At 46.4% G+C, this 20,324-nt stretch overlaps 1 protein-coding gene across 5 annotated transcripts in view; it reads left to right on the top strand.

Annotated features, from left to right (window-relative positions):
- The window catches only part of ZCCHC4 (zinc finger CCHC-type containing 4), a 452,628-nt gene that overhangs the window by 287,986 nt on the left and 144,318 nt on the right, over positions 1–20,324 (top strand). For all 5 annotated transcript variants that reach the window (XM_085642314.1, XM_085642317.1, XM_085642316.1 and 2 more), the window contains one exon: positions 6,659–6,809. In XM_085642314.1, the coding sequence (XP_085498440.1) occupies positions 6,659–6,809 (151 nt within the window). The remainder of the gene's footprint in view (positions 1–6,658; positions 6,810–20,324) is intronic.

The raw sequence follows: 20,324 nt of genomic DNA, 5'->3' as shown, positions 1-20,324 counted from the left end.
GAAGGTGGGAGGGTTGCCATCCCGCTGTGCCTCTCCAATGCTGCTGGGGATCTGAGCTTTGGTACTGCATCGGCGTCTGTTACACCCGACGTCACCAGCATCGGAGTCAAGCAGGGAGGTGGGTGGAAGCTGTGCCGGTTTTAGGGTGATGCGACCGGTGTCCGGTTGAAATTACGGACAAATGGAGTCCGTTAAAAAATCCTTCACGAACAACGGACAGACGGCCGAAGTTACGGACTGTCCGTGAAATTTACGGACGGTTGGTCCCCGTACCATCTACCCCTCCACGTTCTCATCTGCCATGTCTTCCGACTCATTAAAGTGCAGGATGTTAATTCCCAAACAGGCTTCCGTTGTAGTGCCTGGCGTGTTAGACGACGCATTTATCTTCTCTCACACAGAATGTTATTTTATGACTTCATTTATCTGTTCATCCATGCTCGCCGCCGTTCGTACAGCACCCTTCCTCACTGATTTGCTCTTCTCTATTCACACAGACATTCGGCAATTAATAAAGACATTTACTACTGCTGAAGCCGACATCTTTGTTTTGTCAGGGCTTGGTTCCTTTCCAATCGATTGAAAATAACACATTCACATAATGTTTGCGACTTTGCTTTGCCCAAAAACATATTTACGCGGATTTGAATTTGGTACACATACCGACTGTGTCGGATTTAATAGGTGTACGACGATGCGTAAACAAGGTGCTGCAGCCGTTCTTTCTAGTGTGAGATACTTTTAGACGTAGCAGAAAGTTCTAGAAGATCCGCTTCTATATATTTGCCTTGGAATGGAATTACGCAAGGCTTCTAAGCGGTGTGTATTTTAAACATTACATACGGTTTAAAAACAGAATAGCAAATTCAACGTAAGGTGTGAAGAACACCAGCTCGCTTCTAATCAACACATTTTCAGTTTCCCTTTTAATAATTGTGAAATGTCATGTTTGGTGAAGGGGGCGGCACTGAATATTTGGCACTTCTCACAGAAACGTGTTAATGTTAGTCACTTTGAGACTGCGCGCTCTTACTTCATTGGGTGGGCACAGCAAAGAAAAAAATCAAGGTTTTTGTGTGAAAAAGGCCGCCTTCGTTGAAATAGGTGCACATCAGACATTTACCTAGGCGTTCTGCCCAACACATCTAATTCCTCACTATACAAAAAATGTCCCCTATGTTTCCCTACCCCAATCCCTACATGTCTCTCCTCCCAACTAACCTAACCCTATAACTATCGACATCCGACCATAACTGAAGTCTGGAATTGTGACCTATAACTTCTATGCCTTTTACTGCATCTATTAACATATAACTAAAATGATTTCCTGTAGTGTAACCCTTCACTTCCTGCCCTGTCCATGTGTGAGCTTGGTCGCATCCTCCCTTTCAGCCTCGATCGCAGATGGCAACAACATCAAAATTAGTTAAACCCATGCAAACTTCTCGGCCAACTGCCACTCAGAAAAAGGCCTTTATCTAACCAATCCCCCTTTATTCAGAATTTTTGGACATGCTATTTAAGAACCTAGCCAAAACCATTTGTAATTGCAATAGGTATACATGCATGCACTGCTGGGAAAGGGGCACTCTATCCCCCCTAAAAAGGCAACATTCTCGTATTTTAAATCCGCATGTTTGATCCTGCCCATACCTTCCCCCCCTACAAAAGGTCCTCATTTTCCTATTGACCTTCCGTCTAGCTTTATCAATGGCCAACGGCCTATGTGTGCCAAATCCACCTGGGAACGAACTCCGTCCAAATAACAAAACAACCTGCCCACTGCTGTTTAATCTCTCAAAGAGCCTTCTTCATAGCTCTCAACAATGACAAACCTTTATCAACCACCAAATAATTTTCTCCATGATGCATCACCGACACATCAGGGCACTGCTTACCCCTCAGAAACTGGTTCAAGCTGGGCAGCAACTCATTCCATCGTAGACCACCATTTCCCTGCCAACTAATGGAGAACACCCGAAGGTCGAAACCTAATTTGACCCAGTGGCCCCTCTTTGCTGCTTGTGTCTCCGTCCACTTAACTAAAGAGTGGCCCACGATCCGAATGAATGGGTCCTCGCATTCTGGACCTGAACCTGTAACAAAACATAACAAACAAAGGTATAATTATGAAAACCCCTGATCCTAACATTCTTCACCTTCATTTCTCATTTACCTCCTATAACAGAGGACCACCGCCGAGGCCACGTAATGTTCTCTCGGGTCAGCCTTACTTCCCTGCCTCTGTTCCTACCCCAATTCGGAAATAGTGTGTCCATTACTCCCCTTGCTGGCACCCCCAATAGAGCCAGCACCTTTCACAAAACCGGTAGCAGCTGAAATGCCGTCACCCCCAGGCCGTCGTGGGGTCGAAATATACCACCACTACTCTTTTCCCCATTGGCCCGCTGCCTTTCCTCTCAGTATACCGAGCATAACCTTTTTATGGGATAGGACTGCAGAATAAGCCTCCCGCCTGCTGCTCTCTAATATGTCTTGGACTTGCACAACCACATTTCCAGCTGATTCTCGCTTCTCACAACATCGCTCTATTGCATTCCATCACACCCCTCCCCCCAATAATTCAGATACCCTAAAAGCCCCCCAAAACATCCATGTCATCAGCATTGTAAACATTTCCTTCTCTTCTGTGCCCCTGCAAAATACTGGCAAAATCAGAGTAACCTTGCAAAACAATTGCTAGGTTAACAGCTTTCTTCTGGTCACGAGCGGCCCATTTCCCTGGTCCAGCCTTCCAAAATTCTCTTCTCCAAAGTGCATCGCTGTCCAATATATCTCCTTCCTCCAAGCCTTCCTCATCATAATCTAAAACTGTGTGTTCCGTGACGCCTTCTTCCGTGGCCCAGCCGGGGCCTGATTGCTCTCGTCACTGCTGCCTCACCATGTTTGTTGACATCTGTATATCTTCCATACTATCCTGTGTGGCCGCTGCAGGCCATCTTGAGTGATCTGCTGAAGCAGGCATTCTGACCCATGCAGGCCCGGCTCCAGGAATTTTGTTTTGGGTGGGCCGAGGGTGCATTTGGGTGGGCCACTGTGGGCCCAACTTGTCACTTCTTGTAGTAGCCTACACGCCCTAGATTACATCATATTTGCAAACAGTCGCCATGATACAACAGATCGATTCTGTGTGTATACAGAGCATGTGGAGAGTTATTTGAAAGTAAGAGCAATGTCTGGACCTAAGTGCAAACCCTCAAATTCCAACAGGCCAGGCAGGCTTCAACACAAGTACTTCCAGGCCTGATTATCCACTTTTCTACCATCCCTCTCCTGTGCACCTTATCTCACAGCTGACCTTTGGGCCACAGCCCCATATCAGCCACCATCCAGCTCCACTTTCTTTATTCCTGTAAAAAACATTGGTAATATCACCTACAAACTTAAAACATTGAATATAGCAGTAAATATAATTAGCACGCACTTTAAAATTTGTTCCACAGTTGCCCTAATTACCTGACTGCTAATTAAATAAAAACAGAAAGGCCATGACAGGGCCGGCTTTAGCACTAGTGCGAAAGTCATTTTTGGAAACCCAATTATTAACTCTTTCTCCGCAGATACCATTGGGACCACCCTCCAACACTGCCCTTCTCTCATGCATTTCATTTGTTGTATAGCGCTATTCATATCAGTGTAGGGTGTCATAATACTTTACATCACGCACACATTATACAGAGACAATGAATCATACAAGTATGTAAATCAGTCTATAGGGAATGACACATAAGCTAATGAGGATTTCAAGGTGTAGGAATCACATGTCATCCATAATGGTAGGCAGTATATTTTAAGTGGGTTTGGGCTGAGGAAGCACAAACTCAGGATTTAAAGCATACCCTAGTGGTTGAGGGTTGGCTTTACTAATAAAAATGTATATCTGCCCAAACTCTTTTCAGAAAAATTTAAATAATGAAAGATTAGGGAAGTTCTAACTATATAGCAACACAAAACAAAGTGAAATTCTATTCATATCATTCATGTTTGTAAGCTCTTTAATGACAGTTCATAGGTCCTATGTTAGGAGTATAACCCACTGAGCTATCCACATAAAATACAGTTTATCTGCATTTCAAAACTACCAACAAAGGATTGCCATCCAGCAGGATCATTACTCACCAGATATCTGGACATTTTTATTGTTGTCTTGCATCCCTGATAAAAACGATTTAAATGAAGCATACCAAAGTATGTGCCTTGCTGGGCCTGTGCAGATTTTAAAAATAAGACCAAATAGTAACATATTATCTTACCTACTCGAATAGTCAAACTTTGTGTCACAGCCTGATCTGACAGGCAGCTGCAGGGGTCAGGAAATGTCAATCAGAATAAACAAACTTCCTTTCTCCTGTGTTGAAATGGAAAAGGAAATATCCACGCAGCAGGAAGGTAGGCAAAAGTTACTCTGTGCCAAATAAAGAATGTGTCCCCTTGCCATGCCCCTATTGTACCTGCAGGACATAGCCCACCTTTCTAAAAGGAGTTACGTGATTGGGTCTGGGCTTTTTCTCACAGCCATGCCCAATCATGTAACTCCCAGAACAGGTAGAAAAACAACGTTCGGAGGAACGTTTTAAATTATAGTGCCCATTTTCTATTGGCCTTCATGTCCTCACCTCGAGGGCCAAGGCTCATGTTAGGGTGGGCCAGGTTCATGTTTGGAAGAGCCTGGCCCACCCTGCCCACCCGCTAGAACCAGGCCTGGACCCATGCCTCTGCTCGCAGTAGGCCGCCCTTAACCTTCCTGCATGCTGCACTGACGAGGCCTCTCTGGACCTTCTTCCGGCTGTCTGGCTGGCCACTCTGTGCCCTGCCTTCACTTCCCCTCAGCGTGTCCGAGCCACACTGTACTCTCCAGAGTCTGCCACTTTGCTAGTCCTTGTAACCTGAAAAGGAACTGATAGGTCTGGTGTGCTGGCCCCTCACTTCCTTAGACCCAAACTTGACTTCTCTGGCACAAAAGTCACCTACCGCGCCCGGCGTCCTCGCCTGCCTGTTACTCAGCTTCCATAATGCACACCCCACCCAGAGTGCAGCTCTCCAAATTCTCATTGACTGCTCCTCCAGCTGACATCCTTCTCCCATATGGCCCCCCTCTCGTAGTTGGCATTTTTCCCAGCCCTCCCCCGTTCTGTGAATAGACCCTTTGAGGCTATCTCACTTCCTCTTCCGGGTAGTCCCCCGTCAGCTCGTTCCCCTGGGACACCAACCCCATGCTCCTGCCATCCCCCCTTTCTCACCGCTCCATTCCAGTAGAGCTGCAAAAATTGCTGATGCTGCAAATCTGTTGCTGGAGGGGGCCTGTACATGGCCTGTAGCTGTCCGACATCCCCCTCATCTCTTTCACCCCCATAAGAGTGAAGCCCCCCTGCTCTCATCCCTTGCCCATACGGATACCCCCCATTCTGCCAACAGGCCCTCTGGGGCCCTCGCCAGCCAGTCTCTCTTCCCTAAAGAACCCTCTATCAGCCACACAGCCCCTATTACCTCCCCACCAACCCCTGTGTGCTCTGCCTTTCCGCCAAGCCGACTTGCAGTGAGCGCTCCATGCGTGCAGTGCCAAGCCCTCTCTGCGCTGTCATACCACTCCGCTCACTCTACGTCTTTGCTACTACAGGAGATGCATTCACCTCTACTGTCTGGCTCGTGCCTCCTCTTAAGGGCTTGGCATGCCCCACCCTACCCCAGTCCATCATGGCTCCTCAGCGCCATTGCACATTCCGAACCGGCCGAGCACCACTGCGCTCCACCACTTTCTGTTCCCTTGTCAGCGGTCATGTCGGGACTCAAAATGCGCCCACTGCCAATCGCCATATCCTCCCCCACCCCACCCGGCTCTTTTGCTCTCGCCTTCGGGGCGCTCACCACACTCAGGAGCAGCCCCTTGAGCTTGCCTCACCTGCCAAACTCTTCGCTGTTTTTCAGGGAGACAAACAAGTCGATACCGCAGCCTCCACTCCCTCTGAGCATCTGTACGACAGACAGCCACAGCCCACCTCAACGCCAGCCAGCGACAAGTCCAGACACCCTGCTTCTTTTAGCAGGCACATCGCCAGTGCAGCTTTGTCCTCCATTAGTCCCTCACAACTCTTCCCCCACCTAAAAACCCTACCAGACCACCAAGAACAAAATGGTGCCACATAGCCCAAGTAGGTAGAGGCTATAACCTAAAGCTCCCCCACCCTACTAAACATAGCCCAAAACCTAACCACAGTTGTCCGGACTATAGCAACTCCCCTACTCTTCCCAGGGGTCATACTTCCCATTGGTTGGCTACCCCTCAATTCCCCAATTGGCACTTGTTTCTTGATTCAAGTGATAGATGCTGTTTCACTCATTTATCCATCACTCATATGAAGAGCTATGCTGGTGTGTAGATCACACAATGAACTTTTAGGAAATGCAAAACCAATGCAAAAAACACAGGCTCACATATTGTCACCGATTGGCAAAGAAAATTGTAGTAGTATGATACCCAGATATCCATGGAATAACAAGTGTATGGGATTACTACAAGCCAACACTATACTAATAGACTTTGAAGTCCTTAAGATGTGCTAGTACTTTTGTCATTATGAAACGTACAGAAACAATACCCTTTGGGCACAGTTCTAAACAGAGTTTCCTTCTCTTGTAGACAGCACGTGAAATGTGCAGAAAATTCTTACAGCTGGACAATGGAGAAGGAGTGATCATGGTGACAGACCCTCCATTTGGCGGCCTGGTTGAACCGCTGGCTCACAGTTTCAAGAAGTTGGTTGCCCTGTGGAGGCTGCAACCAGAAGAAGGTGCAATAGATTGCCTATTCAATTCCGTTGTCCCATTGATGTCCATACTAAGTACCTCAACTCTAGAAAAATGTCTTTCAGTACATCTGTGTGCTCACCAGCATGGTTCATGAAGTGGATATCTGTGGTACGTAGGCTTGTCAGAGCTCACCAGCGTGGTTCATGAAGTGGATATCTGTGGTCCGTAAGCTTGTCAGAGCAAATGAAAATGTTACTGGCCTTTAGTCCCAATATTTGTAGTGGATACATAATCTTTCTGTAGCTTCCTCGCCTTATTATCCTCCAGTCACCAGACTGGATCCATAATTTTTTTTACCTGATAGTAGCTCTCCAGCATCACCAGGGGGTACCATGCTGCCTTACCACAACTGTATCCATCCGGGATGTGGCAATATCAGAATATATATGGTGACATTGACATGTGGAAAATGGTGCCCCCCGAATGTGATGAGGGTCCCCGAATCTCCCACATGTCACAGATATTTATTAGTTTGGGGCTGTAAGGGGGCCCCTTGAAGGGTGGGGAGTCCACTGAAGGGTTGGGGGGGCTCTCTGTCCCACAGGGGCTGGTGTTACACCCTTGAAGACTGTTGAGAAGTTGAGTACACAGACACAGAGAGTTGTAACTTCAATTCTTTATTAACTTGAATCCCAGTAGAGCATTGAGGAGCTCAAAAGAAAACCACATCATGACCCGGTGCTCTGTCCTCTCCTGACCTCACCGTATTCCACCACTCGAGAGTAAGAACACAATGAGCTCGCCAAAAGGCACCAGAACACAACACTTCCTCATTCCTACAAAAATAAAACAATTAACAACAATACTACAAAAGGGCTGTGCTGAAACAAAGAAAACCTTGCCACATAGTTTTATAAGTAAGGATATAGCATGCATAAGAAGACAAAACTAAAACATTTGCCATGACAACTTGGGTCATAAAATCCTTTACGCATCTAGAAAGGAAACAATACTTCATTAAATCTGACAGATATGTGTGTAATATAATCTTCTAAATGTTTGGGCTTAACACACATCCTCCTGGATCTGCTAACTTCCTCACTCTTAGTACAATTAGGTCCAACTCTTACACTCTCCCCTTCTGTCCCACTTGAATCTGAACATCCTGTGGCTTTCTGCTAAATACTCCCCCTCTCTCCCTCTGCACCACTAGAATTGGACCAACCTGTGGCTTTCTGTTCAGCAGTGGTGCCTAAAATAGGTCCACTGTAGACGGCCTCAAAAGAGGGTCCTGGAATACAGTTACTTCCTGAAGAACTAACATCATCGATCCAATCATACGTCAAAGGACGAGTGCTCGACTTCAAAATAGATTTGGTATCTCTAGCTCTCACACCTGTTTCCATGCCTTTAAACACAGCAATCCTGTGAGCATGCCACACCTTGCCATCACTGAGCTCATCAGAGTTGCCTAATACCTTAACAATTCTGAGGGGAGCTGAAAACGTACTCTCCCCTTCGCGCGTCAGTCTCCCCTTTTTGACCTTTACGATGTCCCCAACATGTAAGATCACCTTCTTAGTACCATGAGACTGGTCATATTTGTCCTTATACTTAGTCTGACTTCCCACAAGAGAATTTCTTACTTTCTTGGCGGACCACAAAATGATTTTGGTACTATTCAACCACCCCATGTTGTCTTTAATGTGTGGGGATCTACCTCTCATCAACTCAAACGGAGAGTAACCTGTAGATTAGCAGCATATGACCCTGTAAGCACAAACAGTCTTTCTTAGTTCATCTCCCCAGTCCTTGTGGTTGCTAAATACTAACTAAATAATAATACCTTTAATAACTCTATTAAAGCGCTCAACTGCCATTTCCCTCTGGATGATAGAGGGAAGTAGTCCTATGAATAATACCTGCTTCTTTGATGAAATGTTTAAAAATAATTTCACTAATGAACTGTCTACCAATGTCAGATGTTATGTCCCAGGGCAAACCTTCCCAACCAAAGACTTCAGCCAAGAAAATTAAAAGTGTTTCAGAATCCGCCTTTTTCAAAACTTTAATTTCTGGCCACTTGGAGAAATGATCAATTAGGACTAAAATGTACTTTTGTGAACAATTTACCGTCTCTCACCGGACAAAAAATATCTATTCCCACTCTTTCCCAAGGCATGCTGGGAATAACCATAGGGTGTAATGGAGATTTATGGGTAACCAAACTCTTATCAGAGTTGACACACTACACACACTCCCTCAAGACTCTTTCCACATCCTTGTCAATGCCGGGACACCAGTAAAATTGTTTGACCCTACACTTACTCTTAATGATACCAAGATGACCCTCATGACAAAGATTAACCGCCTTGTCCCTGAAGATCACTGTATGAACTAACGTGCCGCTCCTGAGTTGTGAGCCTTCTTCCACCGACAATTCCCAAAAGGTAATAAATCACCACTTAAAAGAACTTTCTCAGGCCAGCCCATACGAACATAGTTAATAACTGACAACAAATTACCATCCTGAGACAAACCATTAGCCTATTCATCACGAGAGACGCTGCACAATTCTTCACTAAAAATGGATGCTACAAGCCAATCATCCCAATCATTCTTTGTATCTACCTCCACAGGCAAAGGACACCTGCTGAGAAAGTCAGCAATTCTGTTGCGAACGTCAGGTACATACTTAATCTCATAAACAAAATCCAACAGTTGCATCGACATGCGAGAAATTCTTGGAGAAACATTACCAAGCCCCTTTGAAGTGAGAACCTTCGAGAGGGGTTTGTGGACCGTTATCACCATAATAAACTTGCCCCACACATACTATCGGAAATACTTGAGTCCCCAAACACATCCAAGGGCTTCTCTCTCAATAATAGAGTACCTTTCCTCTGTGGGAGTAAGTGCCCTGGAAGCGAAAGCTACCACACATTCTTTGCCATCCTCCTGCACCTGGGATATGACCGCATCTAGGCCTTTACCACTGGCATCAGTGGTGATGAAACTTCTAAGACCAGGTTCAAATCCCTTAAGAGCAGGGGCTGTGTAAATATCTTTCTTGATACTCTCAAAACTGAGTTGGCACACTTCAGTCTACCAAAAGTTTGCACCCTTTTTTAAACAACTGCCTGATGCAAAACATCTTGCTTGAAAGATTATGTACAAATTTTGAATGAAACTCGCCCAGACCCAAAAAACGATCTGACCTCATCTTTGTTCTGCAGAGCAGGGACCTCCTTAATAGCATCCACTAATTCAGACTTTGGACAAATACCTACTGAGCTGATTTCATGCCCGAAGTAAGTCACACTCTTCCTTCCAAACTTTTACTTAGATTTTTCTGCAGTCAAACCATTCCGTTCCAAGGTTTGGAGTACCTTAACCAAAGTACTGTTGTGTTCAGCTTTATTTGACCCCATGACTAGAATGTCATCTTGAAAAAAGACTACATTCTTCATGTCCTTAAAAATTAAGTGCATGATATGTTGAAACCTGGAGGCGGCAGATGCCAAACCAAACTGGACTTGCTTAAATTGGAAAATGCCACTAGGGGTCACAAAAGCAGTAATATGTCTGCAACTCTTATGTAAGGGTACCTGGTGGTAGGCAGATGTTAGGTCTATAGTTGAGAACCAATGCATGTTCCTAGTAACAGAGTAACAGATAACTATTCTGATATTCTGGGAAGAGGGAAAACATCAACAAAAATATTCTTATTAGGCTCCCTCAAGTCCACACATAGACGAATTTGGCCATTAGCCCTACGTGCGACAACAAGAAGAGCGATCCAGTCTGAAGATTCGATGCGTTTAATAAGATCATTGTCCACCAATGTCTGAATTTCAGTAATCACCTCTTCTTTCACACTCAAAGGGATGTTTCTCCACCTCATGGATACAGGGCATGCATTCTCCTTAAGCACAATTTTGTGTGAACATCTCATGAGTTCACCCACATTCCCAGAGAAAACTCAGGGGAACTTAGAAACAACTTCTAGACACATATGCGTATCCTCTTTGCCATCACTCAAACTGAGAAGGGGATCAGGGCTGTTAGGATCAAGTAAGATACCAAGTTCCTCTTCATCCCACCACCCCAAGACACAAGGACCAGAGGCTGACACATAAAGTTTGCACTTGGCACATCTACCCTTAAACTTAAAAGGAAATTAGCAAAATCCCAATAAGTTAATAGGTTCACCTGTGTAGCCAACATGATGGATATCCGAAACTTCTAACCCATCCCCCAATTTCTCCTTAAACAAATCCACCCACGTATTCTGATTGATAATGCTATAGGGGGAACCAGAGTCATCCATTTCTGTAACAGACACACCCCCAGCAATGACTTTGCAAACCGTTTTTTTCCTCAGTTTACCTTCAGCTCCATAAGCTTCTTCTCATATACACATAATCTGTGAGTCCTCTACATCGGACTCCAAACTCTCCTCCCCTTGCTGTAATTCCTCAACAATACATTTCACAGAATTGTTTTTGCGACACACACATGTGTAATGTCCAGCTATCCTACATTTGGCACATTTCTGTCCCAATGCAGGACACCTTTTGTCATGTGCCAGATGGGATGAGCTACGACACCTACAGCATTTTCCTTTCAAGTCTGCAAACTTGTCTCTTTGGTTAGGCTTGGATCCCCCCTTCTCTCTTCCCTGTACCTTTTCAGTCTTCTTTTTCCCTTGCTCGTTAATGGGAGAGTGGCTCTCTTTCACCAATTTGACCATTTCATCACTTGGATCAAGCTTACTTGAAGCAACAACTGTTTTAGCACATCTTGTAGTAAGTTCTGCTTTAGAGATGATAGTGGTAATTTCACTTAAACTGGCATCGCCATGGATCCAAATGTATCTTGTTGGTGAGAGTTGTTGCAATGCATCACTAATTGATCATGGATCACCTCTTCTTCTAAAACACCAGACTTGGAACGTAGCGCTAATTTCCTTAAAGCCGCAACATAGTCCTCAACCTTCTCATGAACCCCTTGCTTACGGTGGTAAAAGTTAAAGAAATGCACAGCTTTGCATACAGTTGGCGCAAAATAAGTGTCTAAATCCTCAATACCATGCGTAAAAACATTACCATCATCATCTGATATGGGTTTCTTATCAATGTGATTATAAACCCTTAAACCTCCCGGCCCAAACAGTGTAAGAGGTTTTGTTTTCCTTTCAGGAGATAATTCTTTGCTTTCAAAGGTGTCAATGTAATTTATTAAATAATCCTTCCATTCTTCCCATCTCAAACTGCTAACTTTGCCATCCTTCACCATGAAGAGTTGAGGAGCCGGAAGATTCATTGTAGCCATAGCGGATCAAATTCCAATGTGAAACAATTGCAAAAATAGGACTGTGCCAATGTAAAGTAATATGTTCAAAGAAAACACACACTGACCACAAAATTTGAAAAGAAAGTACCTTTGATGGTTCGCTGAAAATCCTTAGGTATCTCAAACACCTAAGAAGCAATTAAACAAGTGTGCGTGTCACTGTTGAAGAGTGTACTGTGCCAATTCATGTGACACACAAGGTGTGCATATCAACGTAACTGAGGCAGAGAGGAGTGGAGGTTTACCATCATGTGACACGCGAGGTGAGCGTATCACCATTGCTGAGGTAGAAGAAAACAGTTGAGCCATTCGGGAGATTTGGCGCAACTGCACCTAAAGGAAGTGATACGCATGGTGAGCGTGTCACTGTCGATGAAAACAACTGGTGCAGAATTGCACTCGGCTCCGTACTCCAGAGAAGTGTAGAAGTCCTCAAGATGACCGCCACGTTTCCACGCTAGCAACATAGCGTGCGTAACGTGCATGAGGCCGTATAATATAAAATCGAGCCAGAAAGGGAATGAAAGACTTCACAGAGGAGGGCTCGCAGAGTAGATGTCTCGTGTACCACCAAGTCGCACCTCGTTGCCACAAACGGTCAACGGTCGTTGAATATAAGGCAAATAAGGAGGAATGAATAATTGAAAATTTACAAACCAAAGATGAATGTCCGGCAGATGATAAGTTCTGCGGAGTGCTTTTTCGGGCTTCTCCTCATGCAGTCACGGGTATGAACACCCAATAATTGACGAAAGTAAGATGGTCAGTTAAAATTAAGTCGGTAAGACAGGATTCAAGTTGCTCGTCGCCATTGTTGCGAAGTTGAGTACACGGAGACAGAGAGTTGTAACTTCAATTCTTTATTAACTTGAATCCCAGTACAGCATCAAGGAGCCCAAAAGAAAACCTCCTCACGACCCGGTTCTCTGTCTTCTCCTGACCTCACCGTATTCCACAGCTCAAGAGAACTCGAAAGAAAGAACACGATGAGCTCACCAAAAGGCATGAGCTCACAACACAACAAAGACCTCATGAGGAAGAGAGGGCAGAGGAGTAGGTACTTCAAAAGGAAGCAGATCCCCATATAAACGTCAAAGACTCAGACTCTAAATAACATATAGTGTCTGGAAATGGACTATCAAAAGGAAATATTGAGAACACAAAAATTGTCAACTGCCGAGCAGCCAGTCGGGCTATGCAAGGAGAAGCTCTGCAAGACTTCTGCCTGTTACTTGGACTGTTGGCCTGAAGAAATCAAAACCTTCTCAGGGGCTTCACTGATACACCTGGTCCTTTTAAACCAACAAAGAAGAGATTGGCACAGAAGTTGTAATATAAAAGACATATTTTTTATTAACCTCAGAAGAGGGAGAATTGTGTCGCACAGTAATCTCAAGTCACTGTAGGAGGCCTTCTAAGGAGTACAGAGAACAGGGGCCTTATATACCCACACAGGGGCTCAAAAGAAGGCGGCACAAGTACACATGAGAAGAGTTACACACATAGATGGTCATACAGAAAATGCACAGTCAACAAGTAGGAGGAGTAATAAGTTGCTGACATCAGTTAGAACAGCCTGAAAGTTCTACACTAGGAGCAGGTGCATTCTACTAGCTAGGCCCTTCTGAGCATGTGCAAGGCTCTGGAAGAGGGAAACAGCAAATGGCCAGCACATAGCTAACTAAAATGGCTGCCAAGTACAAAATGGCTTTCAGCTCATGCTAACAGATCCCTGTAATCTTTTAACAGGCTAAGGCCTTCAAGTCTCCCTGATGGGTGAGGGCAAATCACCCAGGGAATCCAAGACTACCTGCCCTGGAGTTTGGAACACCAGCACCCGCCTGCTTGCAAGACTAGTGTGCCCTGTGAGGAAGAAGAGAGCATAGGATGGAGCGAGGTCCAGGGGGGAATCCTATTGAGTGTGAGGAATGGCTGCTGCACCAATCAAGTTGTGCATGTGCAGGTCGAAGTTAGCGACCCTCAGACTGCAGGGGAGGGCAACCATGAAGTGATATTGCTAGACCGATCAGGCCGGAGCCAATGTGAAATGAGGCATCAGCAAGCCTGTATGCCAATAGGGGCTGTTGCAAAGAGAACAACCCTTATCGCTGTGCAGATTGGGCCAGAGCCATTTGCAGTGAGCACTTGGTGGCCCTGTATGTCAGGAGGGAGCAGCCATTGACGGATTGCCATATGGAGTAGGCGATATGCCCTGTGCATTGAAAAGCTGGACGGGGCTGCTTTGCAGGTATCTGCCGTGCCGATTGGGCCTGTGTAGTGTATGGTGACTCGGTATGCCAGAGGGAGGTCACAGGAACTAGCAAGACGTTTGACCTGTTCAGGAGCATTGTTGGAGGAGTAAGCCCTGCGTGGGATCCCCCACACACTTACATTGGGACACGGGACCAGCATTAGAAACTTACTGTCACCTTTTCTCCATCAAGGGATGGACTAACGTACCCTGTGAGGATCAGCCGGGAGAACCCCCTGGTTGCTGCAGGACCACGTGTGTGTGTGAGAGAAATTTGGGGATGGCCGAGTGCAGCCCGCCTGGACCGTGTGCAGTGAACTCACCTGAACCAGCTGCTGCTGCTCAGGCGCCCACAGAGGGGGCCACTCAGGAACTCCAGATGCTCCGATCCTGCAGATGCAGGTAAGACTGAATTTAGGCCGGTCAGTCCCACGGGAGCTTGCTTGTTAGATTGCGGTGCGGCGCTGGAACACTTTTGATGTTAAGACAGTCAGAGTGGACTTTTGAGACTCAGACTACTAGTGGAGCTTGCCCTGGATGTTGCCTACGGTGAATGGGCAATAACCACTATTGCTAGAACGAGGATAGAGTGGTGCACAGGGAACTGCCTGCGAAACACTAGAGTCCCGACCTCAGTAGGGACTGTGTAGTTATTAGGGAAAGTGGTATTACCCTTTGTGTTGTAACAATAACATAAAATACTATTCTTTTTTCATATAAGTAAGTATTTGCTGGTGTTGCACATATTTTGAATTGTGTGCTTGTGTTAACCCACGTATATCTACCTCCCACTGAAGGAGATTTGTACTTCTTGGACCAGGCTATCCATCAGAGTCAAGTGCTGAAGGGGTAGTTGGCCCAGTTGCTCAGGATTCATAGTAGATCGGGCTCTGGGACTTCAGTATTAAAAAGGCCTCAAACCCTATAGTTGGGCCTAGTGTCTCCTGCTTACCCCACGGCCCTCTGAACATAGTCCTGACAGCGAGGATGAGCCCATCACCAGGGAACAGCAGCAAGATTACTTCCTGAAGGTAGAAGAGGACTTCTTCTTCCAATGGCGCTTGTGTTTCTTATGAGAAACCCTTTTAGGAGATAGTTCCGTGTCAGGAATTTCGTCAGTGAAGTTGGAAGAGGAGCTCTGGGCCCAGTTCAATGGGTCGTAAAAAGACAGGAAGTTAATCCAGCATGCCTGTTGGTGATTTATATACACCAGTTTCGTCACATCTTAAGTAGAGTCTGTGGCTGAGACTTCATGGTACCATCTGGTTGAGCGCGAGAGCTCAGGAAAAAGTTTATTGATCCAAAGCAATGCCTGGGGCAGATTCATAAGATGAGGTCTTCGCGAGAAGATGTGCCCATCTCAATTTTGAAGTTTAACATTTTATAAGGAAACCTTCTACGAGGCACCAATATAGAATCCATTGTTTTAGACACTAGATGAAAGCTTGACAGAAGGTCATGCTTGCTCGAGAGTGCTCTGCTCTTCCAGCCACATCTGATCAGCTCTTCTTGCCACATGTGATCCGCTCTGGCAATCAGATGTAGTCCCCTGTTTTGTGCCTGGCAGTAACTGGTGCGCACAGAAACGCAAACATTTTTTTCAGTACGAAGTTATCGAAGATCTTCGGGCTTCTTCTTTTTTGGAGACTTTGGGTAGTTTGGATTTTAAGATCATGCTTGCAGTGCTTTCTCATACCCCCATCGAGCACTTGATGCTCAACCTGTCGCATGGAAGACGGACCACTCTATGGTTCGTACATCTGCACTTACTGTTGAGTGAGCTGCAGGTGTGATCAGGCGTTATCTACTGAAGAGTACCTCGCCTATATTTCTAAAACCCTGTCATACTTCATTATCAATGTATTCCTCTTCCCTGAAACTTCATCACTAATCTGTCTTGGAATGCAGAGGTTTCCCTCTATAATCTGGACTTTTGGAGGCTGCTCCAATATGAGTTGAATAGGTTTTTTTTGTTCTTCATAGATACTTGTTGCACCAATGTGGGTCCTCTCCATAGGCGTGGGCGCCCAAGGCCTCTGGTGTCTCTTGAGCAGTGTCCTGCATCAATGAGTGCTTCTCTGTGCCCTGGAGTCCTCGTCTGCTGGGATTACTGTAATAAGGGTTTAAGCACCGTCAGTGAGTGACTTTTGTAACAGAAGAAACAGTTTAGGCTACTCATGGCTTATTTGTAGCCATGTATTTTCCCACATTTTATTTTAAATGTAATTCCACCTGACCATTTTATAATAAGAGGAGGAGCCAGAAATGCTTGCAGTAGTATGCTTTTACCTCGAGTTACTACAACATTTCCGTGGCCTGTGAGTCGGTAAGTGGTATGGGAAATAATTCACGGCATTTCTAATGAAAACGAAATGCCACTAAAAAGCACCTTCTTTCTTACAGCAGAGGGCCATTTACAGTTCAGTTCAGAATGTTATCTTGAAGCTGGTGCCCTAAGCAACTACTTGGTACTTCGAAATGGTGTGGGCAGCAGTGCCTTTATATTTTAGTATGTTTTACATGATCTTTGTTTCTCTTACCAAAAGCAACGTGGGTATCATGTTCTGTTCCTCCAATGATCAAACACTGTGCACTATAATAAACTGTTAAATTAAGGTGTAATAAAATTTGGCGAGGTGGAGTAAGGTGAGATAAGTAAAAGGGCTTAGCTTTTGTAGTGACGGAGCCACCCGGCCCACACTACACTATGTAACATTCTACATGCACCTGGAGGGCAGGCTTGCCCGATGGTATAAATAAAAAGGCGCATGACCGCTCGGGGTCTTAGCCTGTAACTTATACTAGTGTGCGCGTTACCGTCATTGCTTCGCTGCTTAGGGCCTACCGTCTGGGGCAATGTTGCCCTGTGCCACCCCGGACATCACACTGGCGACGAGGCAAGTCCCACCCATGCCTCTGCTGCACCAGACGCTGCCTGTGGTCCGGCTGCATCACCGCGCCCAGGCCTGCCTGCTGAGAGGAGAAGCGCGTGCCCTACTGCCTTGCACGACTGGAGTGGAGCTCCCATGCCTGTCTGCGCCTGATTGACCCTGCCTGCCCCGAGGCTGATTTCAGAAGGAAGGGGAAGGACCCTTCGCCCAGCGCGTCGACCGCATGGTATCCTGGCTGGAGGCGAGCCCAAGAGGTGAGCGAGGCCACTCCTGCGAGCAAGAAGGCCTTTGTCACTGCCGTGTGACTCCTAAGTGCGAGGCCCAGCTGCAACGCGAGTCTGCTCCCTCTGCCTGCCGTGCCCATCTAGGAGAGTGGAAACACTGCAGTACGCACTGGCAAGCCAAAAAAAACAAGCATTGAAAATGCAATAGGTCTCGCCTTTGATTACGTTAAAGCCATTTGCTTTGCTAATGGTTTTGTATAGCAAAGCAAATGGCTTTAACTTAATGAAAGGCGAGACCTATTGCATTTTTAATGCTTGTTTTTAGGAAGCAGGGGGGCAGTGGCCACTGTCCTGTTGCTGCAGAGGTCCACACTGCAATGATACCTAAGAGGGCTGCAAGAAGAGAAGACTTTGCTGTTTCTCGCCCTTGGTTCCTGGACACCAGGGTGATCTGCTCTGCAAGAAGGACCGTGAACGGAAAAATTTCTGCTTTGACCTTTGCAGCAAAGTTAATGCAATCAGAATGGGTTCAGATTGTATCTTCAGAAGACACGGGCACGGTAATTGGAAGGCACCCGAAGTTATCTGCTCTCGTCACTCCATTCTAATTTCACACCAAGTATTGTCTACCGAAAAATGTGCTTTTTTTTGTCCCAGTAGGACAGCGCATCCCCGCAAATACATCGGGAGAAACGAGACGAACAATGGGCCAGCTGTAAACACGTTTATCCTGCCAGGCCATGCCCAGGACTTCAGATGAGGACGAAGAAGGCCACAGGGGGCAGGCCACACTGACATGCTTGAGAAACTGGTTTGTGAATAATTAAAACAGCTCTTCAGCCGAGGATTTCGCAGGATCTGCTTTTTACACACGTGTGCCGTTTTAATGAAAAAGCCTCAGCATTAAGGAAATGGCATACATCACTGCACTCTCTCCACGAGCGTGGATATCTAGTGAGCAACGCAATGCACACAAACACACCCCGCAGACGCAAGCGCACACTGCAGAACATCTTGAAATCTGTTTTCTTGACATTACCAGCTCGTGCGTTGCTGTCCAAGGCCAAACACAGGCCGCGCTGCGCCTGTTTCCCTTGTATATGCACAGATATTAAAAACAAGGTGAAAGATTAACAAGTGGGAGAGGAGGGGGAAGTGCTGGGAACAGGCGCCCTCGGAATGTCTGTGCGCTGCGGCTTATCTGCTTCACAGCCGTCGTGAAGGCTTTTCTTATCTGCTTCTTAAATAAACAAGCAGATAAGAAAAGTCTATTGGCACAAGATGGCATCGGACTGTCCACTGTCCGTATGTACACGCGCATTCTTTTAGGTTTGGACAAATGGTGAGAGCAGCCATCTTTGTCCATCCCTACGCGTACATGTTCGGCTTTCTGAGAATCGATTGCAAAAGGCACTCGCATGGCGAGAGCAGCGCATGCGCTGCTATCGCCAGGCGAGACCTAATAACAGACACACTGAACAACAAAGTGAAGCCCAGTGCAGCGTCTTAAGATCAAGCATTTGCAAAACCAAGGGAGTTTGAAGCAAACCATTGAGACAGGCTGTAAACAGTGCCCTGCCACACACACACCTTACCTGAACACGACACTGGGAGCAGCACAGAGCACGAGCAGCACTGAAAACCATAAAAAAGGCAAACAAACCCAAGCAAAACTAATCAAAGCTCATGTGACAGTACATACCACGTGGCTCGACCGGAATGATGTGTGCTCCAGCCGAAGCGGGTGCTGCCGCTGCCCCACCACATCAGCAACAGCCTCCGCCACAGTAAGGCCACGCCACAGTATAGCGCCTGCTCCCGTTTAGGGAATTAGCAGACCCCGGCACGGCCGCGTCACATGGAAATCCTGGATTGGCTGACTAGATCACTATTTTACAGGGATGAGAGAAATGGATGGTACGGTGAAACGATCACTGCTAATGTGCTATGGAGGAGGGGAGCTATATGACCTGTTTGAAACACTTCCAAACACTGGGGCCAACGACGATTACAACGTAGCGGTGGTAGCCCTGAACAGACTTTTGACCCTCAAATTAACCCTAATTTTGAGAGGTTCAAGCTCTGTCAGGCAAAGCAAGAGGAGTCTGAGTCATTAGACATCTTTTATGCTCGACTAAGTAAGCTAGCCAGCTCATGCATGTTCCCTGACCAACGGGAAGGGATAAGGGCGCAGATCATACAAGGGTGCAGATCAGTACTACTGTGTCGCCTGATACTAAGGCAACCGGGAATTTCGCTCAATGAGATACTGGTACTAGCAAGGTCCCATGAGCTATCGAGCGCACGGGCAGACGAGATGGAGGCAGCCCTTAACCGACACCCAACCCCCTCAGGGTCACCCAGGCCACCGATTGTCAAAGAGGAGAGGGTTGATGTCATCCAAAGGAGACCGATGGCGCCCAGGGGGAAAGTGAGGTCGTAAGGAAAGGGAATATGTGGAAACTGCAGCCTGGAACATCTACCAACCAGCCCCTACTTCGCAAAGGGCAAGACGTGCGGGAAGCTAAACCACTTTGCTAAAGTGTGCCGCAGTGGAAGATCAAGGACCAATGCCTCAGGGCAGTGAGGTGTGTCGGCGGCCGTCAGACAATTATTGCTGGATGACCCGTTGGAACAGACAGACACCACCCCTTTAGGGTATGGTCTGGGCATAGACGACAACAACGTATTCGTAGTGTCGTTCATGAGCCAGGATGGCCCACGTTGCAGACCCCCGCCCATGTGCTCCATCATGGTGGCGGGATCGACAGTCAAGGCCCTCATCGCCACAGGAGCCTCAGTAAATGTCATGGACAGTGAACAGTACGAACGCAT

This window comes from Triturus cristatus, chromosome 2_2 (genome assembly GCF_964204655.1).
Source record: "Triturus cristatus chromosome 2_2, aTriCri1.1, whole genome shotgun sequence".
Lineage (NCBI taxonomy): Eukaryota > Metazoa > Chordata > Amphibia > Caudata > Salamandridae > Triturus > Triturus cristatus.
The sequence above is the reverse complement of the archived record's forward strand: the minus strand, read 5'-3'. Positions and strand labels throughout refer to the sequence as shown.